The sequence below is a fragment of the Quercus lobata genome, chromosome 4 (genome assembly GCF_001633185.2).
Source record: "Quercus lobata isolate SW786 chromosome 4, ValleyOak3.0 Primary Assembly, whole genome shotgun sequence".
Classification (NCBI taxonomy): Eukaryota; Viridiplantae; Streptophyta; class Magnoliopsida; order Fagales; family Fagaceae; genus Quercus; species Quercus lobata.
Window position 1 is genome coordinate 75,335,277 of NC_044907.1, and position 19,684 is coordinate 75,354,960.

General features: G+C 33.9%; 1 protein-coding gene across 3 annotated transcripts; it reads left to right on the forward strand.

Annotated features, from left to right (window-relative positions):
- The first annotated feature begins 232 nt into the window (after nucleotides 1-232).
- On the forward strand, nucleotides 233-12,317 carry LOC115984535 (autophagy protein 5). Of its 3 annotated transcripts, none has more exons than XM_031107573.1 (8): nucleotides 233-409; nucleotides 527-654; nucleotides 2,193-2,259; nucleotides 3,141-3,230; nucleotides 5,327-5,414; nucleotides 7,614-7,715; nucleotides 10,003-10,134; nucleotides 11,714-12,317. In XM_031107573.1, exons 1-8 carry the CDS (start codon nucleotides 308-310, stop codon nucleotides 12,028-12,030), a joined length of 1,026 nt encoding a protein of 341 aa, XP_030963433.1. In that variant the 5' UTR covers nucleotides 233-307; the 3' UTR covers nucleotides 12,031-12,317. The 3 variants fall into 3 exon arrangements, with proteins under 3 accessions (XP_030963433.1, XP_030963434.1, XP_030963435.1); XM_031107574.1 differs by having other exon boundaries at nucleotides 7,617-7,715; XM_031107575.1 differs by lacking the exon at nucleotides 10,003-10,134.
- Nucleotides 12,318-19,684: the final 7,367 nt, after the last annotated feature.

Sequence of the window (19,684 nt, forward strand, 5' to 3'; positions counted from 1 at the left end):
AAAAAGAGAAACTTGGCACTTTTTTTTTAGAAGTTTTTTTTTTTTTTTCTTTTTGGTTAGCACTTAATGATCAAATCAGTCATAAAAATGAAAAAAAAGAATGATTATTTTTAAAAGTAGGATCAAATTTAAAAATTTCAAACTTTTTAAAGAAGCAAAAAAAAAAAATAATCCCAATTATAAAGGAACAAAAGTGTAATTTCACTCTTTCTTTAATAACGTGAAAAGAAAACAAAAGAAGCGTAGAAAATAGAAATACAAAATTGAGCTTGGAAACTGAGAGAGAGAGAGAGAGATTGGGAAAAATATGGAAGAAGCACAGAAGTACGTATGGGAAGGAGCGATTCCGCTTCAAATTCATCTCCATGAATCCGAAGTCACCACTCTCCCTACTCCTCCGCCCGCACTGGTAAATTCCTATTCTTCAACAACAAATTTTCTTAATTCACTACTTTTTTTTTTTGATTGCAAAAGCTCAAAAAAGTAAAAATTATGTATGTATGTATGTATGTGAATGGGTTTTCAGATCTTGGCTCCCCGAATTGGATACTTACCTTTGTTGGTTCCTCAAATAAAGCCCCATTTCAGTAACGCGCTCCCTCCTGGCTCCCCTGACACCGTTTGGTTCGACTACAATGGCTTGCCCCTCAAATGGTCTGCCTTTTTACTTTTTTTATATTTTAATTTATTTATACATATATTTATTTATTTAATTTGGGTAAAAGTATATCGGTAAGGGAGAGTGTCTGGACTAACTGTAAAAAGTGATTTGACTGAGGTTTTACCCTGTTAGGGGGAGTAATGCTAGTGCCGCATAAAGTGGCATTACTTGTGCTATTACTCACGTGACGAGTTCTGAGTGATCGAGAGATGTCCTTACATAAATCCACTATCATAACTTTGTCACTTTATGTGGCGCCAGCGTAACTCTGTCAGGGGTGGTCCCATTAGGCCATTCCTCGAGGGGATCCTTGTCGTAAATTAAAAAAAAAACTATTTGTGACAAAAGTTGAGTCAAGCTTTTTCTTCTGGGCATGAGTATAAAATATTTTGCCCATCGAGGTGAATGCTGACAACTAGTTCTGGCGGGTGGGATTAGTTATTGGTAGGTTTTACTGAGTAAACAGAACTCTTTTTTAGAAAATTTTCCTACATTATGAAAAAAGAAAAAAGAAAAATTGAGTTGAGTTTTATTACAATGAACCTGTTAATTGGTATTTATAGGTGGCTAAATGCTAAACTAACAATCGAATGACCTTGCTTGTACTTGAAGTAAGACTTGGATTACTTTACTTGCACTCTAAGTAGAATTAGATACAATAAACAAGGACAACAATATTAGGGCTTGACCTCTTTAACAGAAAAGTTCTTTTGTAGTCTTCAAAAACTTATAAATTTACTAACTTAGTTATTCTATAATCTTGTCTTTAAAATGGATTTCCACATGGCCTTGTCAAATTTTGCCATGTAATGGCAAGACCACGAAGGGACTAACTTGATATGATTTTTAGGACTATCAAATTACATAAGAGTACGATAGAGCCTGAAAACTATTTGTTCATCAAGATTGGGAATGTTTTTACATTATATAGTACTGGGTAGCTAATACTGTAATATATTTTTGGTTGATATTTTTAACATTCACCATTGAATATTGTACAGAAAGTTATTATTACGGTTAAAAACTGTTAAATGGGTTAACTATAACAACTACTAGTCATTGTTCTTGCTACCATTTATTGCTTTCATGTGCTATAAACTCAAATGGGGTGTCTGTATTTATGTATTTCTAATGAATCTCAAAACTTTTTGATACGATATACTAGTGTAATGTAGCCACCTCCTCACCTTATAACTTCTAGTAGAAAGGTGGAGGGTGAAGTCGAGAGTACAAGATCCACCGGGTGCATGTGTACCTACTGATAAAAAAAAAAAAAGAACAAAGAAAAAAAAAGTGTAATTTAATAAACAAAAGAAAAATAGAGATGTATGCTCTGCCTTATATACAGAAGATATTTCTTTTTACTCTATATATTGACACGATTTTCATATACTTATATGTATGCAAGACAGCTGATACTAGCATCTTGTGTTAGTAGCATACTTATTTGATCCTATATATAAGTTGTATTTTCTTTCATTTTCTCGCAGGTTGAAAAATTTTGTTGACTGAATTTGTCTCCATTTTGTAGGTATATACCAACAGGAGTTCTTTTTGACCTTCTATGTGCTGAACCAGAAAGACCTTGGAATCTAACAGTATGTTGATGGCTTTGGTATTTTCATAGTTTGAATTGCCATTGAAATATGAGATAAGGCTCATTAAGGACGAAAAAGAGTCTGAATTTGTCTTTGAAGTCTGAGCAATTGCTATGTGATGCTATGTAGCTGCTTTGATTTACTGGTCATTGTTTAAATTTGCTTTATGTCATTTCAAATTGAATTATCCCTGGTAGGTTAAGAATGAAAAAGTAAATTATGAAACAAATTTTGGTCCAAAATAACCAAAAATAGTTGTGGATTCATATAAATTTGATAATGGGACACATAATGTTATTTCAGAAGCTGCTTTCCTATATATAATATGGAACCAGATTTCCCCATTTCTGTGAACAACCAAATATTTCTATATTTATGCAATATGAAATTCTGGGAATCAGTCTCCCTCTCCAAAAATGGGGACAAGGATTCCTACCAATTGCCTCTCTTAGACCCCACAGAAGTGGGGAGCCTCATGCACTGGGTATTGGGACTCATTCACTTCCCCTATACATTTTAACCTTAAGAAAAACCTTGAAGTGAGAAATTCATTTCAGGATTTTAAGGAAAAACCATGCAAATATGTGTTGATACAAATAAAGTTACATGCATCAGTTTCCTAAATTTATTAAAGTAGATGAAATTGGACCATATAGACTGCCATGTCAAGACGAATTTGATATGATAATAGCAACGGAAAATCTATTAATTATGTTTCTTGTACAAGTCAAGGAATATTTTCTTGACAGACTACATGTTTTGGATGATGGAATAATCTGGTTCTTTTTCTTTTCTTTTAATTTTTAATTTTTTATATATATTTATTTCCCTATGCAACATTTTTTATGTGAAATTTGTATTTTTGGATCTTCTTTCTACAGGTACATTTTAGAGGATACCCATCAAATATATTAGTCCCGTGTGAAGGTGAAGATAGTGTAAAATGGGGCTTTATTAATTCTTTGAAAGAGGTCAGTCCATAATTGTTGGAAAAGTTTGTTGGATTGTAATAATTTTGATGTAATTCACCGTGGCATCAAAATATGGAAATTTGCATATTTAATGGGAAATAGAAGAAATTGTTTGAAAATGGGATATAGTTGTTGAAAATGTGATGGGGCAATACTTAATGGGAAATAGAAGAAAATGTTTGAGGTACTTGTTGCATATTTAGCCTAAGCAATATTGATAGTTTCCCAGCCTGATCTAGGTTGTTAGGTATTGTTCTGCTTGACTGGGCTGCTCATGAGAGAATTTTGAAGTCTGATAATACAATCCAAAGTTCATTTAAATTATGAAGAGGACTGAACTTAATAATCATTATTTTCTTAAGTTCCAGTGTAATAATGTAAACACTTTACTTTTTGTTCTTTTTTTTTTGATTGGTAAGTTTACACACACACCCAGTTGGTTTTGATCCCACAATCTTACCCTCCATTTCTTCTGGGGGGAGGAGATGCTGTTTGAGCTAGAGCTCATTAGTTTTTTTTTTTTTGGGTCAAGCTTTACATGGAACTCTAGCTTCATGCTAAGAAAAGTAATTTGAGATTATAATGGTGGTTTACGAGTGATGGCTTTTTGTTAGGTTGTTGGTTGGAATAAAATGTCAACTTAGGCCTTGGTATTTTTTTTTTTTTTTTTTTTTTTTTGGGGTGGGGAGGGGGGGGGTTGGGTTGAAGGGGGGATGTGGGCAGAAATAAAATTAAGCTCTCTAACTCTTTGGTTCTGATAGAGTTTGCTCCTTTCTGTACATGCTGGTGTATCCCTTCAAAATAGGGCTCTATTTTGTTGGAAATTTTTGTTTCGATATCAGTTCCCTTCACAATTTGTCCCTATTGTGTCTTGAGAGTGCTTGTTTTAAGTTTCATTTCATAAACCTGTGTGTATTGCATGCCTCTCTGTGTGTGTCATACTTAGTTCTTTACAATATGTTGTTTCCAATTAAAATAAGAGTTATCCTCTTTACTAATCCAAAAAAAGAAGAAGAAGAAGAGTTATCCTCATGTTGATATAGTCTCTGTGAGTGGGGTTCAGTTAAGGCTCTACTATGGGTAGCCTTGGGACATTGTCATCTTCTACCTTGGTTGTGAGGATAGGTTGGATAATTCTAACTGGGCTTTTCTTTGGCACCTGCTGGGGATAGGGGTGGGGGAGGGGTGGTGTCTTGCAGAACACCTATCAATATCAATATTCATTGAGTAGCATCTTTTCATGGGTTAGTTTGGGTGCTTATTTTCTTCGCCATTGTGCTATTCTAACTTCCCTTAAGTTTATTCTGCTGTTTGAAATACCACATGCAGTCATGGATTAGGCTTATCCCGCATTAACTAAGATGATTTACGGTCAGTAAAAATCATTTCATTGCTCTTAATTATTGAGATAACAAATTACAAAATATCAAACCAAATCCAATGTGTTGCTTTGGTGTAGTATGGTCTGGCTTGAATATTTTACATAGGCTTTTGTTGTATGGTCCAGAAGTTGACCTTTCATTAATGTCTGGAATTGAAACTGAAATGATTTCGACCAAGTGCGTCTTCCTTTACAAGATTTGAGAACTCAGTCCTTACAGTTCTAATGCATCTTATGATTATTCCCACCCTAATCCCCCTACCTTTTCATACAAAGACCTAGGCCCTATTAAAAATGATAGGAAAGAGTGAAATAGGTTTACTTGACAACCTAGCTATTGCGGAGAAAAATATGGTGAGAGTATTGAACAATAAATCTGTAACCCAGAAACTGAGGTGCTAAAATTTTTGTTGATGGAATGCAGCTGTTCATTTCTTGTTAATAGTCTTTATTTTGTTTAATATATATTTTTATAATGATTGGAAACTGTAATAACATATCAATGGAAATGCCAAAGGGTAGCACTATTCGCTAGGGATCATGCCTCATGAAGTGGATGTCACTAGTTCAATCAAATCTCCCTTTCCCCCTCTTCTTGAGGCCAAACTTATTAAAAATAAAAATCTATCAATGGAAATGTACATGTTTTTGAAATTAATTGTTATGTACACCAAGAAAATGATTGTCAACAGTAATGTTTATTTCTGACAAACAGGCAGCATATATAATCAATGGAAACTGCAAGAATGTCATGAACATGTCTCAACCTGATCAGGTGGAGCTTTGGCGCTCTGTTTTAAATGGTATGTCTGCTAATTTCTAAATAACTGGGAGATTATACATATTTTTTCCCACATCTTGATGCTTTGAATTGATGCATAAACGCTAAAATGAAGGCAAATTTGTTTATCATTATCAACACAATAGGTGAAATGTAACACTATGAACAATGAAGTGCCATTTGCATGATCCTAATCACAGGACTGAATTGATATAATCTGAAAAGCAACAACTTTAAGTAGGACCATTTTTATATTCAAATATCGATTAAATAATATTTATTCAATATTTATTTATTTATATATCTATATTTTTATTTAAAATCCATTGTTCATGCTTTTTTACATACAAAATTATTATTTAAGTGTTAGTATTTAAATTTTGCTGACATCATTTTTTCAATTGTTAATGTGTGTAATCTGCTTAATATTCTTGTGATGTATTTGGTTTTAACTTTTAAGTAGGATTTTATCTATAGTAATTTTGAAAAACCTTTATTTATTTATTTTTTTTGATAATCTAATTGTTAGATTAAATATCGGTGGTGAAATTCTACACATGCATTATAAAAAATATCTAATCTTTATATCATCAAGAATTATTCTATTACTTGTTTGAACATTGTTCTAATTGTTTCCAGTGCTATGTCTTATATTGTATAATTTCATTATCTTCTAACTCTTTTGATAAATTTCTTGCTCATTTGTGAGATTCTCATCTATATTATTAGCAAAAATTTATTTAGAGATGTTATTTGAGATCAAATTATTATTTTTATTTCTCTCTCTCTCTCTCTCATATTTTTCTTTAAGTTTTTCATATCCAAATTGCTATTTTCTAGTAGAAATTTATAATAAAAAAAATACTACTACAATTTAAAATTTTAATATGAAAATTTTAAAATAAATTTCAATGCATAGCACAATAGGATTTATTTTATTAAAGATACTATTGCAGTTTCACTTAACAATGGAATCACGCAAAAGCCCCAACCTGCTCAAGTAAATATGAATTTAATACATTATTAGATCAATTAATCCTAACCAAACCATAACTAATTTTATGTAGATAATCAAAATCATGGTTCAAGCATAAAATTTATTAAAAATAGATGAAAATGTACTACTTTTTAAAATAAGGAATTTTAGTTTACCTTGGGTAACATGATGCGTGGTGTGTGGCCATTGGAAGATTTGATGGCTAATGTTGACAATCCATTGTGTGGGAGATTGGCTTACAAAAAGTGATTTTGGTGTGGGGCATTAAGAGCGTGGAGAGAGCTCACAAGTCACAACCCACATTTTTTTTAATAAAAAAATCCTGTTGAAACTGATTGTTGACGCACAATTTGGGAGCCTATGCATAGAGCTTCCCCTGCCTAATGATTCAAGCTAGTACCTTGAGTTGCTTAGATTCCAATAATTCACCCATTACTTTATCGTGTACAATTCATATCATTGCTAGTGATTCACAGATCATATATCTTAAGCTGCCAAGTACAAATGATGTTACTTGGTGTCCATAAGATGTTGGCTGCCATAGACAAGCTTGTTCCAGGAGTCTCAGCTACTCACCCAGAAATTAATAAGGTTATCTATTACCTTTCAAACTTTGTCCTATTAAGAAATGCACCTGTTAGTATAGGTACGCCGTAGTTGTTTAGATATTTCATATATAAGTTTGCTGTCTGACCATTTCTAAAAAATCAAAGGAAAGTACTTTTCTTACAAATGATTTTTAGAAAATTATACCAAATGAGGTAGAGAGTAGAAACAGATAAAAGCCGCTAAGAATCTTGTAGCTTGACTGGCACGTCCTGGCGTTTGCAATGGAGACGTCCAGGATTTAGATACCCCTAATTATCAAATTATCATATTTAAAAAAAAAAAAAAACAGTTAAGCCCAATCTAAATTTGCTTCTGTTCATTTTATTTATTCATTGTAAAACAGATAAGCCATATTTGTTCATTGTTTCTCCAATAAAAAAGAAATTTATTGTAACACAAAAATTATTTGACTGATAAGCATAAAAATATTTTTCATATTATAAAATTGATTATACTTCTTGGGATTATTGTATTTTGTATTAGTTTTTTGAAACACAAATTTTTTTTTTTTTTAATATATTTCCTCAAAAAGCATTTACTTTGGGTTGTGAGCACTGAATGCAGCATTTTCATTAGCTTGTTGAGCTTTTCAGTGTGTTAACAGACATTGTATAGCAGGTAATTTGGAAGCCTACGTACGGATATCATCTAAACTTAAGCTCGGAACAGTTGGAGATGAATACACAGATAGTGGTGGACAAGGACAAGTCAAGACAGGTGAGCAAAGTCTACCGAAAGCACATTCCAGTCTCGGTGCTTCACTGTAATTGATTTACAAACATGTTAAATAATGAAAAAATAAATGTCAACGAATCATTTTCTATGTTTCCATGAGCAATAGATAGATTTAGGTAGAGGAAGACCAAAAATAACATTAAAGTATATGTCAATCGAGGAAGTAATAGAAAGTATAACTTCAGATAGAATAAGAATGGAGGAAAAGAATATATGTGGCCGACCTTAACTAATTTGTTGAGGATCCATATCCAACCCCAAAATTTTGTGATTAAAGCTTTGTTGTGTTGTTGTTCTTGTATATAGCATATTTTATACCATTATGTTCTAGGTCCATCAGGTAATGATGCTAATTAGTTTATACGGAGCTCACCTTATATCATGTTCATAAGTTAATGGCTTTGAAAGATTTACTTAGGTCTACCTAATGTGCAAGATTGAAATTGTGAGATAACTGATCATATTGCTAGTTTTTGGCGGTGACCAATTTTTAAACTACGTAAACATATTATTTTATTCAAGCAATATACTTTCATATCAGAATAAATTTAAAACAAACCAGTGGACCATTACTACAGCTAGTGAGGGAGGCTATCTATAAATTAGCTTAGTTTCCTTAAGTTACAAAATCAAAAGAAGCCAAACCACTGACATACTTATGTGAAAACCTAAATACTATTCTCAATATCAATTAGACTAGGCCAGTTTACATCTCAAGTAGGGGAAATGAAGTAAAACTATCTTCTTTTTACTTTTCTTGATAGTCCAATTTTTATGAGACTTTGTTCTTCTATGAAGCACGGGTGCGTTTCGGGACTCGGGTGCGGGTGCGGGTGCGGGTGCGGGACTCGGCAATTTTTGAAAAAGTAGGGTGCGGGTGCGGCGGGACTCGGCGATTAAAAAATTATTAAAAATATTTTTATTTATATTTTCTATATATTTTTACTATTAAAATATTCTTAAAAAACACATTAATATACTTGATTCATAAAACAAAGAAAGAAGAAGGCAAAAAAACACATCTGAGGTCAGAATTTCGGCTTCTCCGGCGAGTTTTAAGGCCAATTTCGGCCGATTTCGGCCTGTTTCGGCCTATTTCGGCCGATTTCGGCCGTATCGGCCGTATCGGTCGCCGGCCGATACGACCCGATATTGCCGATACGGCCCGATTCTGGCCGAAATCGGCCCGATTCGGCGCGAATCGAAGCCGATTCGGCGCGAATCGAGCCGCGTCGGCGCGAATCCAGCCGATTCGGCTCGAATCCGAGAAAAAAAAAAAAAAAAAAACTCAGACGCGGCCGGACTCGCGGTCAACCGCGTCGGACGCCGCGTCCCGCGTCGCGCCGCGTCGGACTCGGGTGCGCCACCCTCCCAGCCGCGTCCGTGCTTTCTAGATGTTCTTCCTCTGAGCCTCTGTGCCCTTTGCTTTGTATGAGCCACTACACCAGTAATCCATGGTTTGCTTTCTCTGTTCTTTATTTTCATTTAGGTATCCTTATTTTGAGTCTTTTTCTCTTTCTGGGGTTAAAATTTCTCGCACATAGTTCTTCTTGGGAACCCTTTTTCCTAGGAAATGGTTTCTAGGATTTTATCTGTGCGTATATTAAATTTAAATACATCCTTTTTGCTTGAGCTCTCTCCTTCTCAATGTCCATGGAGATGTGCTCCAATGTTATTGGATTACATTTTGCTTTCAAACCCATTAAGGAACCTGTCAAATTATTATTATTATTTTTTTACGAGCTTCTGGCCATATGGTTGATATGGTGTGAATGCTTATGTTTAGTAACTTTGAAAATTGTGCGATAACCACTTTTTCAAAGTTGTAATTTACTTGATAAAGTCTGCCTTTTACAACTACTTTGTCACAACATTTCTTTTGTTATGTTTTTAGGAACAAAGTTTGGCTACAAACTATTTTGTATTTAATAGCTATAACTCATTTTCTTCTTATATTTTTCATGCTTGCAAAATTTTCAAAAGATCAAAGATCAATATTATGTCAGCAATTAAATGTTTAAATTTCGAGTTTTTGTAGTCTAAAATTATGCATAAAAGATAAACTTATGGATCGAATAGTAAATAACGTCCGATTGACATGAAATTTGATATGCATGTTAAGAACTTTGAGAATATGCAATCCAATTGTTAGATTTTCAAAATATGTAGCTATGTTAATTTTTTTAGTGGGAGTTGTAGGTGTTACTTCTTTCCTATTTTTTCTAATCTTTGCTGTGAATAAGCTTATGATTGTTGGAGCTATTATTAGGTAGAGTTCCAGTTCGATTGTATGTTTGGAGTGTCAGTGAGGATTTTGATGATCTAGAAGATGCACCTCAAATTGATAGTTGGGACAAAATTTCTTACATAAATCGGCCTGTTGAGATCCATGGAGAAGAAGGTAAGCAACGCTCTATTGTTAGAACAATTTGTTTGGAGTCTGTAAATATGGTGAGCTTAATTTGTTGCCTTTTCATTCTGTGTTTTTAGTTTTCTTATGCAATAGATTGTAACAGGAAAAAAGGATTATTCATCAGGATAGAATAGACTACTTTCTTTTATGGCTAGTCGACAGAGAAAAAAGTACTACACAATTGCTGTTTAGAAAATTGATATATCTTACTGCCAACTAACCACCTTATTTGAGTGTTTTTGGTGAATACATATGAATTATACCCCCTGTTAACTGTAGTTCCATACCTGTGTTTTGGGCTTTACCCATACTGTTGACTGCGAGTATTCTTTTCTGCGATTTTATCCTATCCATATTCTTGTCACCTCTTTAATTAACAAGTCCTTGCCTTCAATATTAGCTAACCCTATCTTTAAACAAATATCTTTATCTTTCCTTATATTTCCACTTCATCTACTAGGCACTAACATTAACTCTTGAGTGCCACCCCTCTCAAAATATATGTCATAAGAATTTTCTCCATTGCTGCAGACCACATGAAGAAGGCCACCCTTGGTTTTACTCAAACACTTCCAAGAAAAAGAACAATTGCCCCCCAATCACATAGCTTTGCTGTAACTTTTCACCTAAAACCCCTTTTTGAAGGAAGCCACAACATCTTGTCCTCATCCACATGGCTTGCTCAAACAATAATAAATCATCGAAGAAGCAAGCCCTAGATTCAAGCCCCTTGTTGGTCCATGTAGACCCCTCAAGCACTAGTTCTTAGTGGATAAGGAGCCACATGGTGCTGCCCAGGTAGACAGTTGCTGCATCTGATCATTGCCCTTGATCTTTTTTATTCAGCACCAAAAAGGGGCCCAAAAAAAAAAAAAATCTCAATGATGAAGCTCTCTAACAAACGAGGGATTTACTTGAGCAAAAAACGAATAAGGGATTTAATACAATTATATTGTTTTTAAATTGATTTAGTAGTTGTGTTTATGATGTTATCGGCTAAGAAGCAATAGACACTTCAAAACCTCCCATTTTGTGTCCATGTCAGACATGCCAGGGATACTTGTACTTATTTATCCTTATTGTGTTGGGAGGAAAAAAAATTTAAAAAATTCTTTTTGTTTTTAGATATGATTATAAAAGAGTTGGATAGTTATTATTTATTTCAAAAACTTAAAATAAACATGAAATATGCCTATAAATAAATAAAATATACCTAAAAACATGTATTAATCAATCGTTGTATCCCCACTGTGTTGTGTCCAAAATTTTCAAGAATTGATGTCCCCTTGTAATGTTGAATCATGATTGGATCATCTTTCTGGCTCACGTTCTGGTTCAGTTTTTAGAATATTTAATAAGCTTAGTGAAATTGCAGATGACAACTGGTTTAGGAGAATGATACTTGAGAGATGTGTGTACGATTCATTTCCTTCTTTTTATCTTGGTTTTCATCTAGTCTTCTAACTGTAACATTAATCCTGGTGCATGCACATCTTATCTAGTGGTGACCTGCCAACTTGTTTCAGCATCTTGAGGACTATTCATTGCTTAATTTCTTGTACTGCAGGTAATTACTTCACCTTACAAGATGCAGTAAAAAGTATTCTTCCTGAATATTTTCCAAACAAATCCTCAACAAATGAGGAATCATCAAGAGATGAAGACGAGAATGAACAGAAGGTTCCTTCAGAAGAGGGGGAGAAATATTTGAGTGAAAATGTGGAGTCTTTCTATCCATCTGATAATGTTGAAATCAAGCTCGTCCGTATCCAGGGGATTGAACCCAAAATGGAAATACCCTTCTCTTGGGTAGTGAAGAACTTAACGAATCCTGAGCATTATCTTCATATTTGTGTGTGTCTGAAAGTTCCACAAGTACTATAGATAACATTTATATTAATTGGCCAATTAAACAGGGACATAGATGGGATGGCCAACCCAAATTCTTTGAATTTAATTATCAAAGTAGGCCACACAATTGGAATAGCATTCTCATATTTATTCCTTCCCAGAGGTACCTATGATCTCTACTTTATCATAGGGAGAGAGGCACACTTGTCTACAAAAGCCTATGTTGTTATTTGGTGACCACAAAAGCAATTGCATTTTATTTTTTTGTATAGAATTGTACAGTTGCATTATCAATGTACAGATAATCATTTATTTCTTTTTGTCTACGCCCCATTTGAGACATTATGTAAAATAAGAACAGTGAACATTAGAAGAACCATGATTGGCTCAAACTCTGCCTTTTGTCCAAAATAGAGCATGATGCACCGCCAACAACCTTTAGAACAGAGTGAAGATATGGGAAGGCAGGGTTAATCCTAGCCTTGACCCATGTATATTGTTTTTGAAATTGAGGGTTGTAGAGCACAAGCGGCCAAACACATGATTGGTTTTGGGTAAGCACAGCACAAGAGCAGAGGATCATGTGATCCATTAATCTGACATTATCCTCATATCATAAACATCAAGAAAACCTGTACATGCATATATTGGGAATGTATGTACATGTGTGTGTAAAGTTGGAGCTCTAAAACTAAACAGAAGCAAGAGTAATCAAGAAAAGTAAGCATAAATAATACTCATGATTATCGAAACAAAGTCTGTTATTGACACAAATTCAAGGAACGAACTTGTAAAAACTGGGTAATTCATTTCTCAACATATTCATAAAATTTTGCCGAAATGGGCTAGTGTTAGTTTCTCCACTGCCAAAGCAACTTTGCTGAAGGAGGAGGATTTAGAGGCGTTTACAGGGGATTTTTAAGTGAATTCAACACAGAAGTTGCCATTAAGAGGGTCTCAAAAGAATCAAAGCGGAGGAAAAATTCAATAGTAAATGTTAGAAGTGAAAATTATTAGTCATGAAATATACATAGGAATTGGGCTCAAATTATTGGTTGGTGTCAAACAGTGGAATATCATCCTTCAATTAAAAAAAATCATGTGAATAGGAAGGACTTAAAGTGCAAATATTCATACGTGCTTGTTTAACCCAAAAAAAGAAAAAGAAGAAAATAGGAGATGTTTAACTCAAATGTGGGCCTCAGTTAACTTTGCTGCCACCACCAAGCTTGCAAAAATGCCCGAACAAAGTTTATTACTTTCTTCAACCATAAATTGCAAGTTAATCCTAGTCTTTTAGTTAAATGCACCATAAAATTAAGGGTTGTGGTTATCACACACAAACTGTTATACACAATTTTACACCTATCTTATTTTTGAATTGAAGTCATGATTTTGAATTTTAAAATCGTAAAATGATGTATGTTGTGTGCAACAGGTATTACCCTATAATTAATATATATGTATTTCAAAAAAAAAATATTAATACCCATAAAATTGGTGCCCAAAGAGTTGGTAGTCATATATGTCATTGGAAAATAAAAAATGAAAATAACCTCTTTATCACCAATTTGTTCATCTTCTTCCTCTCCCATTCCTATTGGCCTCTCTACTCGCAACTCTCAAAGACTCAACTTTACTAAACAAGTCATCACGTCAATGAACTAACCCCAGATTTAATATTAAAAATTTGAAATTATATTTAGCCATTTTGACCGTTGGAAGTTTATTCCTGTAATTAACCATTTACCCCTAAACATCCCCAAACCGCCATTCTCTGTATCTCTGATATAATAATCCCTTAAGTATTCGGAAACCTCAATCCTAGTCTTCTTCCATTGATTATCTTAGCTTCAGTATCATTTGCTCTTTCGTTTCCAAAAAAGAAAAAAAAAATTGCTTGCTTTTCAAACTTCAAAAAGTTCAAACCCTTTGAACACATTCTTTAACACACCACCAAGATTCTAATCATACATCTGTGCTCAAGATTTTAGCCATGTATGACTTGCCACCCGGTGTTGTTTTTGGTCCCACAGACCCAGAAATTGTTCTCTACTATCTTCTCAACAGGGTCAATGGAGAGCCAATGTTTGAGGATTCAATGAATTATGTCACTGAATGTGATGTTTATGGGGATCCTAACGCATGGATAAAAGTCTTTCAAGAAACCCACATGGAGCGTCTCTATTTCTACGCAAAACTGAAGAAGAAGAATCAGAAAGGGAAGCGAATTGAGAGATCTACACAGTGTGGAACTTGGAGATGTCAAAAGGATGAACAACTTTTTCTTAACGAAACACATTATGGTTCAAAGAGAAGTTTCACTTTCGTCGCCAAGAATGGCTTCAACGGCATGGGAAGATGGACCATGCATGAATTCCGGCTCGACGGAGTGTATGGAAACACTGCTAATCATGTAAGGCTCTTGATTTTCCTGATTTTTTTTAATATCCATTCTAATGCTCTGTTTCTTGATTTTCTTTGAAACCTCTCTCTCTGTCTATATATATGGGGATTGTATCTGTCTCTAAGTTATTAAATTTAGGATAGGATTTTGATTTATGGCTCATATACTAAAATGGGTTTTCCTTAATTTATTGATTTGTAACTTAGATTTCAGTCACTGAATTTATGTGACTCTACCAGTGAGGTTTTGACCATTTTTTTCAAGTGGCCAATTTTGATTTTTGGTGGTATAACTTTAACTAATATTTGTTTGGAACTCCATGGTTTTACTTGTTAGTGGACTCTGGGGGGTTATGTTTCTTAGTTAATGTGATCGAATTTGTGGTCTGGGACTTTTGGACACAGTGTGTGATATAAATTGTTACTTTTTTGATAATTAATATTACTTGTTACTCCAATAGTTAGCACCCATTTTATTTGGTTTGCAATAATGGTGACCCAGTTTTGGTTTTTAATGATTCTTGCTTAATGTTGCATATTGTTCAAAGTTATTAATGTGTGCGAGAGAACAACACCGTGGCCTTTTTAATTTACATATTCTGGGAATTGGGTGTTGATGGGTTCTAACTTCTAAGCATAATGAGTCCGACTTTAATTAAATTCTTATGCTCTCCCATTTTATTTGGTTACAATTATGGTGACCCACTTTTGGTTTTAATATTTCATATTGTTCAAATTTACTAAATGTTCTTTTAATTCAAAATTTTGTATTTATAAGTTACCTTCTTTGTTTAACATCCTTGCTCTGTTTCTTGTGACAATTGTTATATCACAATTTTTTTTTCGCTTTTCAATTAATTATCGTGTGGGTCCTAAATCTCATTATTTTTGTTATTGTACAGGATAATTACGTTATTTGTTGCATTTCAAAGAAGGAGTGAGATATATAAGATCAACATTTCAGAAGGCCTCAATGCCTCATTGAGCAAAAGATGGAGCAACTTCAATTTAATTTTTTAAATAGAAAGTAAAAAAACACTACTTTGACAGTATTTCATTTTTATCATTTCTTAATTTGTACTGATAAAAATATTTCATTTTTATCATTTTTTGAATACATATTTCTTACGGATTTTTTTATATATAATTTAAAAAAAAAATTTAGTCATGATTAATTTTGATGATCAATGTTATCGAATATGTAGCGTGCTTTTGAGGTTCTTAAATGGCATCCTAGTTTGCTTTGCCACTACCTTAATTTTTTTCTCTGGGTTGTTTCGTAACAAGCTTGTGTGTCCATGGGTATAGCTTAACTGAAAAGGATTTTCAATCTCATCTTGACGATCCTTTACATTATGGGTGTGAATGTAGATCCAAATGTTACAAACAATAGATGGAAATGGAATTGGGTTTTAATTATAAAATAAAAAAAAAAAAAATTTATGGGTTGTAGACTTGTATTAGAAGAGAATTAATTAATTAATTTTTTTAATAAATAAATGATAGAAATAAAATTCGAAAAGATTGTGGTGGCAATATTTCACTACGTAGTGTAACGTTTGCAATGATGCACATAAATAGGAGGGACACACTTGGAAGCCTACAACTAGATGTAACTCGAGAAAATATCCCTAGACAAATGTGTTAGAGAGAAATTCTCAAGGAAATAAGGAGGTGTTTTGGTGATTCGTACGGTCTCATAGGATTCATGACTTTTTTTTATTAGAAACCTTACCTTGAAACCAACTTAAGGGATTCCTTCTTGTTATGTTGTTGGGTGTAGGACAAGGGTGTAGCATTGAAAAAAAAAAGGACAAGGGACTAAAAGACACACTCGAGGGAATAGTAAGCTTTGGAGATCATTGTTAGCGTAAAAAAAAACATATAAAAAAAGTGTATTGGAGAAAAGTGCCCTTAAACTAGAACTGTCAAACTGTTCGGGTCAAATGGGTTTGAGTTTGGCCCGATTGGGTACGGGTCAAATTGGGTAGGGATCAGAAATTTATTTGGCTAAAATGGGTTGCTATTCCAATGACCCTAACTTTGTGTTTGATGTTAGGAAGACACTTATGATTAGTGTTCCTTGATGAGAGATTTTGATTCTTGATGATTGAATGATAAAATTTGGGGTTTATATACTACGAGTGTATATGGGATTTGCTTATTCTTCAACTTATTTGAGTTTTTTGTTTTTTGTTTTTGTTTTTGTTTTTACTATTCATGGGTTTCATTGTATTTTTTGGTACTATTTATGGGTTCTATTATTCAGCTAACTTTTAATTTTTTTTTTTAATTATATTTTCAGCAAAAAGTTTTCAATTTCAACTAAATAAGCTGTTCCCAAACAGACCTTACACGTGCATTAAGTGGCTAAATGGCAGTAAATTGCTGACACTGAAAATGCATGCAAGGTGTCTTATACGGACTTTGAGCCAAGTACACGCCCTATCTGTGGCTTGTATCTGTCTGTGCCTGCAAATTCCTCTCAATCTCAAGGGCTGGCTTACTGACACAAGTGCATCTGACCACTACACACCCAATCTGTCTACTCTACAGCAGCAACCAACTAATGGTACTGAGACAGTCACTCTGGGAAATGGTTTTGAACTTCCTATTACTCATGTAGGCAATGCCGCAATGGTGAGTTTCATACTCATAAATTTCTCTTGAAAAACATACTTAGCTTACCTTATTTAGCTTCTAATCTTTTGTCTGTTAATAAGTTTTGCAATCAAAATAAATGGTTATCGGTTATCAATTCCGGGTTTACCTTGGATCCGGATCCTCTCCATTTCCCTTTGAAATGGAGAGGCTCCAGTTCACGGTAGGGATTTTATTTTAAATGATCCACGCTCAAAAACATGCCACGTCATACCTTAACCCATTTAACCCAAACCACACTTAACTACACTTGAACTAGAGGCTCTTTTAACTCAACCGGATCCTTCAGCTACCCAAAAAAACAAAAAACTCCCTCTTCAGATCTTTCTCTACCCAAAATTCAAAAACTCTCTCACGCCATTGCTCAATCTCCCCATGGCTACAGCTAGCAGCCACTACGTCCCACACCTCCACTACCGGCGGAGTTCCAGTACGTTCCTATCTCTCTCCTTCGGCCGCTGGAGGTGCTATCGTCGGTGCCACCACCACTGGTGGCCGCCGGGTCCTCCTCTCTTTCTCTTTATTGTCTTTTCTCTTTTATTTTTCTTTTTGTTTCTCTTTTTATTTGCCTTTTAGAAGTGACTGAATCCCTTAGAGTTTTGTTTAGTGACTGGGTTTCCTTTTGAGTATAAAGCTTGATGATCTGCTTGAATTCTTGATTTGTTATGCACAACTGGTTTTCTAAGCTATATTGCTACTCACACTCTTATTTGCTTATCAAAAAGTTTTTTTTCCCTCCTTTCTTGATTTCTTTGTCAAAGATTTCCTCCTTTAATTTTTTTTTTTCGTTTTTTGCTATAAATAATTTCTTGTGTAATTTTTTGAATTTTTTTCTTTCCTTGATTTCTTGTTTTTGTCCAGCACAGAAGCTTTAAATAGTTAAGCATACTGTGAATTTAATTGGCTTGTCTTGAAATCAAAATCGTGCCAAAAAAATTTCACCTGCATTTGCCACTAAATACCTTGGAGCTTGCCTTGGTCCCCTTTTCAGTTATTGGGGTGTAATTTTGCTTCAGCACCTTTTTTTTTTTAGTAGGTGAATATCTTATCTTTGCTTCTACTTAATGCAAAATGCATTTGTCATTGTCTGATTGCCCCCATCAAATTTGGGCTATGCAGCTATTATATTTTGTCATTGATTACAAAGAAATTAAAAGTATCTCTTGAACATTCAGACTATATGATCTGCTTTGTATTTCACAGTTTCACTTTTAATTTTGGTCCTTTAGCTGAGTTCTTAATATGGAAGTTCCTAAGCTAAACCCTCAACAAATTTACATATTTAGTAGTGATAGTGATCTTATAGCTTCACCTGTGCCTGCTGTTAGTTTGAAATTTTGATATATGTTTATCAGTTTATCATTAAAATCACTCTTTGTTATTTTGTTAGGTTGAATGGCATGATTAAATGGATGCTATACCCAATATGGGAAGCTGCTGCCGTTGATGAATGGTTATACAATGGTGGTCCTTATGAGCTAATTGTTCTACCACCAAGAGCGAGAAAAGGCAGTTGCTGGAGGTGGAGGGGGATTACTAAATTTTAGATTGTTTGTTAGTGTAGACCACATGTTCTCACTCTTGTATAAGTTCTTTATACAAGTTCTACCATTCTGGTGAAATCTTGTAGAAAAATATATGTTTTGGATATATGTAGAAACTTTGTTAAGGTACTGTGTGCTGTGCTTGGTAGTGTGTGGGTGGTGCCTAGTAGTGTGATGAGGTGTGCCTGTTGGGGTGATAAAGGGTGTGTGTACTTGGCTATATTGAGGCATGTGCGGTGCAGGTGCATGATGTGAAGCTTAGTAAGTGATCAAATAGTGAGAGTTAGTTAGGCAGTTGTTAGTGGTAGTTACATTTGGTATTACTGAGATTGTAATTGTATATAGCCCCCAATTTTGGGATGATAATAAACAAGTTTGGAATCAATTCAGTTACTCTCCTTTCTCTATCTTTCTTGTTCTTACTCTGTTGGAGGTGGTTACCCTCGAAGTAACCAACATCTCATTCTTTCCATTCTCCAATTCTTGCCATTACTTTCTTGAACAATCAAGCTCTTAACAAACTTCAACACTTTACCTTTAGTAGCCACTTGTATGATACAAAAATTATTTTGAATGGAAGTATTTTGCTTAGGCATAATCTTATTCATTACACTTCGGCTTCAACTTGCATCCTTGTAGAATTTGTGAATGTAATTTTTAGGTTCCATGAATGTGCATATTTTTTGGTTCTTTTTGAGTGAAATAATAGCCTTGTAATCAAAGTGTATATTTTAACAAAGCTTTGTTTATTTTTGGATCAAACTCTTCCATCAATTTATGACCATACAGGCATCATCAAAATTGTTCAATTTGAAGCATTACAAGAAATTAGAAATATAAGGCACACAATCAATTACATTCTCAAACCAATATCAATAAAAGAATAACTATATTTTATTACATTCTTCTTGGTTTGTACTCTAAATCTATGTAAAAGTTTTTGTAAATGAACATGAAAACTAAGTGTCAAAACTAAAGAATACATTCAGTGTTTCATTTATACTGAAAATTAGCCTATTGACAGCAAGATACATGGCTTCAATGCTTCATGGAATGCTTCAAAACATTTTTCTGGC

Coding starts and splice junctions, on each gene's coding strand:
- LOC115984535 (XM_031107573.1), top strand. CDS start 308: ATGGAAGAAGCACAGAAGTACGTATGGGAAGGAGCGATTCCGCTTCAA. Junction 5,415..7,613: donor TTGGCGCTCTGTTTTAAATG/GTATGTCTGCTA, acceptor GACATTGTATAG/CAGGTAATTTGGAAGCCTAC. Junction 7,716..10,002: donor ACAAGGACAAGTCAAGACAG/GTGAGCAAAGTC, acceptor AGCTATTATTAG/GTAGAGTTCCAGTTCGATTG.